Here is a 7,380-nt window from a genome sequence, read left to right as displayed (position 1 = left end):
TGGGGGGGGGGGGTGGGGGGGGGGAAGTGGTGGGATAGCAAGAGTCCCACCTACCCCATGGTGAGTGCAGGGGAGGGGGGTCTACATGTCCATTCTTCCCGTGCGACCTGGGGAGGGGAGGGGGGGGTTGAGCTGGTCTTTGAGGAGCACTGGAAGAGAGGCATGATGAGAGGAGAGGAGGGGAGGGGAGGGAGTGGACACGCCTATTAGCATCTGAAAGGTGGAGGCTGGTATTGATGAGTTGAATTGAGCCTTGTGACCCCCACCATCATCACCACACACACACACACACACACACACACACACACACACACAAAACCGATGTGGCTTTGTTGCCGCTGGAATGGATGTGGCTCTTGTGCAGCCTCATCTAACAGTTTTATTTATCTATTTATTTATTTCCTTTCTCAGTTACAATGGCGGTATCTGTGTGGACGGGGTCAACTGGTTCCGATGTGAGTGCGCTCCTGGTTTCGCTGGACCAGACTGCAGAATCAGTGAGTACTGACATGAAGTTTACTTAATCATATAACACACTTTTTTGGATGCAGCGCAAATATGCAAAACCCCCAACTCTCACATTTTAAATCACGACACTTTCATTTACCAAGACCCAAAACGTAATCATGGCACCTAGTATGATTAAGAGGAGGGAATGATGGAGCGAGGAAGGACCCAAGGAAAGGGTGTGTGGAGGGGGGGGGGGGTCAAAGAGGAGATGGACACATTGACACCTAAATGCAAGACCAGGTTGCCGCCCTCTCCCTTTTTCTTGGTCCTTTAACGCCTCAGGGGTCAGAGGTCGTCCCTCCTCCATACTCACACAGTCACACAAACACACACTGAAGACAAATTACCCAGTGACCCTGAAATTCTTCTTCTCTGCTCCTTTGTTTCGGCCGGATAGCGTTCACCTTTGCTGTCAGGCTTGAATTTGAGAATTCTCATCCACACCGTGTTCATGTGAAATCTGGATGACAAAGCCCCGGGTCCTCAAAGATTTTGGTGGGGAGGCACATGTCTTTTAAAGAGAAAGTTGATAATTAAACATGTGCAAGATTTTCACATCCTTTAATGAAACATTATGTAAGAATTGGTTCTGTGATTTTAATTTTCCCCAGACTGGTCTTGATTGGCTCCTATTTCTGTTTTGATTGACAAATAGGTCATTTGGTTTATTCCTTTTTGGATTTTTCACAAAAACGTGAACATTAATTTGTGATTAAACTGCTCATATTTCACAAACCTATGCAACCTGTGACAGTGGGGTCACAAGATGGCATCAAGTCCCAGTCACACTAGTATTTAAAATGCACAAAATTTGCAGCAAAATCAATTTGTGGATTTGTGATTTGTGGATTGGTAGGCTTGAGTTGAACTTTAGTGACATTTGAGGAAGCTGAAAGCCAGAGAGTCCAACATGGAGGAAGCTAGCATAGCTTCTTTGCTGTAGCAGTCACTTATATACCTCCTCTGTCAGCATGTAAATTGCGCCATAGAGGAAGAATGCTTTGCAGACAGTTACGAGACAGAAGTTTAAGATATAAATTAGATGTTTGAAAAAACTGTGTGAGCGTATTTGTCGGTAAGATAGCTTGTTAGCTTGGTCCCAAATAAACAGCCCAGAATAGAAAATGTAGAACGAGGTAGAGAAACAGCAGCTCACCAACCAGCTCTCTAAGTAGTTCCCATGTCACAATGTGGTTATCAAGGCTCAATAAATAAAAAGCTAGTTGGTATCCAGCGCCTGTTGTCCAAGCTAACCATGATGCTCTCTTCCCTTCACAGACATTAATGAATGTCAGTCTTCACCCTGTGCCTACGGAGCCACATGCATCGACGAGATCAACGGTTTCCGATGCATCTGTCCACTCGGTCGAACAGGAACCCGATGTCAAGAATGTAAATAGATCTCTGTGCTCTGCCTCACTCATTCAAGACATACTCTCTCAATAATTCACTCCATCTTGTGGGTTATGTCCTTAAAACCTGTAGTCTGCTAATTTCAGTCTATAATCAATAAAACAGTTCATCATGTCTCTTTCTGTGTGTGTGTGTGTGTGTGTGTGTGTGTGTGTGTGTGTGTGTGTGTAGTCATAGGTATTGGGAAGACTTGCCACTACGGTGGCCTGCAGTTTCCTCATGGCAGCCGCTGGGAGGAAGAATGCAACAACTGCCATTGCATCAACGGCAAAGTGGACTGTACAAAGGTAACATGGCCTTTTTAAACACACTGGGATTAAATGTCTGCTACTCAGAAACAAACTCTTCTTATTTGACTGGGTATGGGAAAAAACAACCACTAACCAGGCTCAGATAGAGTAAAACAAAGCCATAAACTTGCAATCAGCAGACAGGGTGATAAATACAGTGGTCTGAATGGTCTCAGATATAGCCACAGATATAAGTACAAAGGGTGACATCATGCTAATTTCAATTTCCTTTTGTATCTATTTTAGAGCATTTAATTACATATTTAATAAACTTGCAAAATGTAATAAACTATTTTCTAATGTACCAATGTAACAACTATCTAACAATCATTGATATTATAAAAGTGGTAAAGTTTTCAGTCAATCTGTGCCAATAATTAATGAGATTAGAGCTGAAGCCATTAGAGCTGAATTAAATCATTTTAAAATGTTTCTGCTTTTCTTTGTCTTATGTTGCAGCCCTAAATTAAATTACAATTAGAAATTAAATTACTTGCTAACATTTGCTGGTCATAATGTTGCATGTAACATGCAGGGTAATAGCAATATAAGTGATTTGTGGGGTGACATGTCGGTGAATATTTTGACCCTGTGACACCAGGTGCTGTGTGGTCGTCGTCCCTGCCAGCTCCAGTCATCGGGCAAGGAGCAGAGACAGCACTCCTGCCCGGCTGGACGGGAGTGCTTAAAGCACAGCTACCTCACCTGCTTCTCCCCCCCTTGCCATCAGTGGGGGGTTTGCGCCATGGCTGGACCCCCACTTCCACAAGTAACCACCAAGTGCCAGCCAAACAGCGGGCATTTGGACAACAGCTGTGTCCGCATAACACTTGTTTTCAACAGAGACAAAGTACCAGCAGTGAGTCATGTCTTCACATATAATATTTCTTGTTTCAGAAGCACTGTTGTATTGTTGCTGATCAGTGTGTGTTTATATGCGTATGCAGGGAACAACAGTGGAGAATATTTGCTATGAGCTGAGATATCTTCCTGACATCCGAAGCTTGGCAAAAGACCACGCCCTTCTCCTGCTCTGTGACCTCTCTCATTCAACTCAGGATGCTGTAGAGGTGGCTATAGTAAGTGAATGATCCAAACTTTGGATGGTTATAATGGCCACGATACTCTCACTGTGTGCAGCATCATTAAAACTACCACATTTCAGCTATGAAGCACAGCGTCGAAGGTCATTAGTTCTTATTCCCAGTTTGGCTGGCACAGATTTAGTTGGTTGGGACCCAAATACCCAAACAACTAGAGCTGCTCTTTGGCCACTTCTACAAGGCAGATAACCATACGCACACAAGCTGTTGCATTGAATCAATTTATTTTTTCAGTTCGCCAAAAGTATGGGTCAAAGAGACACATTTTGTCATTGGTGGCTATACAATCCTAAATTAAGTTAAAGGAATATCTTGAAATTCTCAGGGGTTTATTCTCACTTCTAAAGATACAAGAAAGTGAATAAGCTGATCTCTCAAAGAGCCAACCCGTTCCTTTATTCGACTTACTTATTCTTCACTTTTGCGAAACCCCCACTGACCCCTTCCTTTGTGTCCCTTTTGTTTTGGATGACTTTTGGCTTTGTAGACTTTTAAGACATGACCTATTCACACATACTTTGGAAGCTGAAGTGACACATTGCCATGAACAAGATGTTAAACATTGCAGAGGTTATGATACAGATTAATGCTTGTTCCTGGCTGTTGTGTCTCATCTCTTCCCTGCTCTGTGGTTTGTTTTTCAGTCTTTCCAGCCAGAAGATCTACCGGACCACAGTCTAATCCAGAAGGTATCCAGTGCCATAGAGGGCACCTTGTCGAGGCGGCACAACAGCACTATAATGCTAGCAGTCACTGAGGTCAGAGTGGAAACGCAGGTCTCGTCCCCCTCAGTGGGTGAGTAATAAATTAACAAAGGTGTCCCACAAGGGTTTGTTATGGGCCTCCTTTTGATCTGGATTAATCCACTGATGTCTCTATAGTTGTCTTTAATTTCCTTCCATGTGCATCTTGATGTCAACAGATTACCTGGTGCCTTTACTATGTGTGGTCTTCTGCTTGCTCTGCCTCTTCTGCATCATTGTATGCGTTTGGTGGACGCGCAAACGGAGAAAAGAACGCGAGAGGAACACACGATCTGCCACAGATGAAAACGTGAACAACCAGTGGGAGCCACTCCCGCTTGTCGTGGGACGTCAGCAGCAGCTGAAAGAAAGCAACAGGGAGGCCGAGCAGGAGCGCAAAAAGCTCATGGGTCCCTCCTATCGGACGTGTGATGAGGGGGAGGAGGAGGAGGAGACGGAAGGGGAACTTGAGCTCGACGAGGAGTGTGGTGGAGCAGAGGCAGGGAAGCAGCCAGGTTATAAGTACTCTAAGACTGCAGTGCAGTCCAGTGGGGGAGTGATCTGTACCCTGCACAGCTCCAGTTCACCCCTCAAAGCGCCCCACCGGACCCCAGGCTACAGCCCCAAAGACAACCGCTGGAAAAATGTCAGTGCCGTCTTGACTGGTCAAAAAGACCTCAGAGACCACTGTGTACAAGACATTTAAACAAAGGACTCGCAATGTGGAAGCGAGAGAAGCTGCAAGGCAGCTGCTATTATTTTCGGACTACTTTTGGAAAGAAAAAAAGGCTTTGTGTTTTGATAAGCCATTCTTTGCTTTGTTTTCATGTTTTTGTCACTGTCACCTGAAATGTTTTTTTATTCAGGAGGCTAGAGCACAGTGATCATCCTTTTTTGCTTCTGTTCACTTATTTTTCTTTGATTCTGTACAGAAGGAGCTGAAATGTAACAATTTTTCAGGAGGCTAAAGAAGCTCCCTGCAATTTTTGTTTATGGAATTGTACCCATTCAAGAAATGATGAATCATCAAAAAGGAGAAAAAACGACTTGTATAAAGATTTTTTTTTTTTTGTTTGTTTGTTTACAGATGATTATGATTTTGTTAAATTGTCAGCGGGCTCCTGTTCAGTGTCTGTGGCGGGCAGATACACATTAAAGGGACAGTAAAGGAAGGGTTTTGAGGGAATGGACTGTTGCAGCCACAGCAACAGAGGAAACCTTCCCTTTGCGCTGTCTCTTTTCCGGCTTTGCCCACCGATCCACCTGTGGCCGTCATGCGCCAGCCTTACCAAAACATTTGGCCTGGAGGGGGAGAGGGGACAGAAACCCCAGTGCCTACTATGTGGCCTTCCATTTTTTTTCTCCTGTCTCTCAGTTGTCTTGGCTGAAAAACTCTGTTTGAGGATTTTTTGCAGTATTTGAGTTGGTAGCAAGTGCCTTTCTACGAGCCGTGTCAAGGCTCCAAGTCGCGCTGCCCAGTTTGACCTCCTCGTTCTCAAATCTCAAAGGGATATAAGTGTACATTTAGAGAGTTCAATTTCACAGCAACGCCATACAAGGTATTTGATCAAAACAGAAATGAATACTCTGTACATATGTGTAAATACTAAAGGAGTCGCTGTGTATATTTGAAATAAGTAACTTAAAGACAAGTCACACATTTTTATTATTATTATTATTATTATTATTATTATGATTAATATTATTTTTATTTTTTTTACAATGCCATTCCTTTTATTTATGCCAGTCGAAATAGGCAGGTTTTATAACACTACATATCCAGAGTCCCACAGTTAAGAACCTTTACAATGAGGTACCACCTATGAAGGAATTTCTGAAGGGTTTATAAATGGTTTGTCATGGGGACGCATTTCCTTTGTGTTGTGGTTTTTTTTGTTTGTTTTTTATTTTGTTTTTTGTTTTTTTGGGGGGTGACAAACTCACATCAACAGTTGCAACTACTATATATCGTGCGTTTGAGTAAAGTTAATCAGTGATGCTTTTTGGACACATAAATAAATTAATTTGCTCTTGGTATTTAAGAATTATCTTATAAAACAGAACAAAAACTTGGTCATGTTAGGACAAAAACTACTGCTCTCTACTGACGAACCTTCGTACAAGCTACTATTATGGCGGCTCCTCAATCAGTGATGTCAGAGTAGGTCTTCTTCCTGTACAGTTAATGGTGAACAGCCTTTTGAGACATCACAAAAAGGAGTACAACTTTCTCCAGAGTTTTTGGCTTTAGAGGGCACAACAGCTGCATCTGAAAAAATATTTTTTGATCCCAGTCATTGCTTGCCATTTTACACTCTAGTCATTTTTTGTTTCACACTCTTAATTAGTTCCCTGGTTTTGGTTGGATCAAGATTTGCTTAAAAAAAACTTCACAGGCAGTGTTGAAAACTGCCGATATAAAAGCCTTAAAGAGTTTTTCCCTGCAACACTTCAAACCATTTCTAAACCCATCACAAACCCTTTTGTTTCAGGTGCCTTAATGTAACAAGTAATGCATTATTTGTGTAACAGTCATCTTTTTATGTTGTTGGTTTGTTTTCACTATTAAGGAAAGTAACTCTTTAAAACGTTGTGTGGTGTATTGTGGCGTGTTTTATTCGCCTGAGTAAAGTGCTCTCCTTGTCTCACTTTGCTATCATGGAGATTTCTAGAATAAAACACTGATGGAGGTGATGGAAAAAAGAAACAGTCCACCATGACTCTTTGGACTGTCATGAATGTGGATATCAGTAGGTCAAATGTGGACATCATGCATTAGCTTCATGTTTGGTTTAAAGGCTTTAATGAAGGGAACAATATTTGCTGATGCAGATTTCTTTTTCTTTTCTTTTCTTTTTTTTTTTTCTTTTTTTTTAAGTTTTTTTTTTAAGTTACCAACTCATTTCAAAATGACAGTTTTACCCCTTTTCATATCATGTCATTGTCTCAAAACGCCATCGTATTTTCTGTAAATGGGACACAGCAAAATAAAGAATTAAAGATGCGTCACTGCTGGTGTTAAAAGCTGAATAATACATATTGTATACATTTTATTCTTCAAGGGACATAAGGTAATTTTGTACAAAGCAAAAAAGTTTCCATTCTTTTAGTGGATGTTTAATTGTTATAAATAATCATCCCAGTTATTTATTAAAGCAGTTTTGACACATCTTGATCACACTTGTAATATTTGGTTTGCTAAAGTTCCACTTTTGACCACATCACACGGCCTTCACCAGCAGATGGAGTTTGGTCAGTTGTCATGGTACTTGGTAACTTAACATGTCAGACTTTTTAAGAGCTTTCGTTCATGTTTAAAAA

General features: G+C 41.7%; 1 protein-coding gene across 2 annotated transcripts in view; it reads left to right on the top strand.

Annotated features, from left to right (window-relative positions):
* Positions 1-7,068, top strand: part of jag2b (jagged canonical Notch ligand 2b) — a 47,337-nt gene extending 40,269 nt beyond the window's left edge. For both annotated transcript variants that reach the window (XM_023415153.2, XM_023415152.2), the window contains 7 exons: positions 412-497; positions 1,789-1,902; positions 2,095-2,210; positions 2,815-3,072; positions 3,161-3,292; positions 3,961-4,111; positions 4,239-7,068. In XM_023415153.2, coding sequence (XP_023270921.1) covers positions 412-497; positions 1,789-1,902; positions 2,095-2,210; positions 2,815-3,072; positions 3,161-3,292; positions 3,961-4,111; positions 4,239-4,765 — 1,384 coding nt within the window. In that variant the 3' untranslated portion in view covers positions 4,766-7,068. The remainder of the gene's footprint in view (positions 1-411; positions 498-1,788; positions 1,903-2,094; positions 2,211-2,814; positions 3,073-3,160; positions 3,293-3,960; positions 4,112-4,238) is intronic.
* Positions 7,069-7,380: the final 312 nt, after the last annotated feature.

This window comes from Seriola lalandi, unplaced genomic scaffold, assembly GCF_002814215.2.
Source record: "Seriola lalandi dorsalis isolate HSWRI2012SDOR001 ecotype SW California unplaced genomic scaffold, Sedor1 jcf7180002054544, whole genome shotgun sequence".
Taxonomy (NCBI): domain Eukaryota; kingdom Metazoa; phylum Chordata; class Actinopteri; order Carangiformes; family Carangidae; genus Seriola; species Seriola lalandi.
Note: the sequence above shows the minus strand (reverse complement) of the source record. Positions and strands in the feature narration are given on the sequence as shown.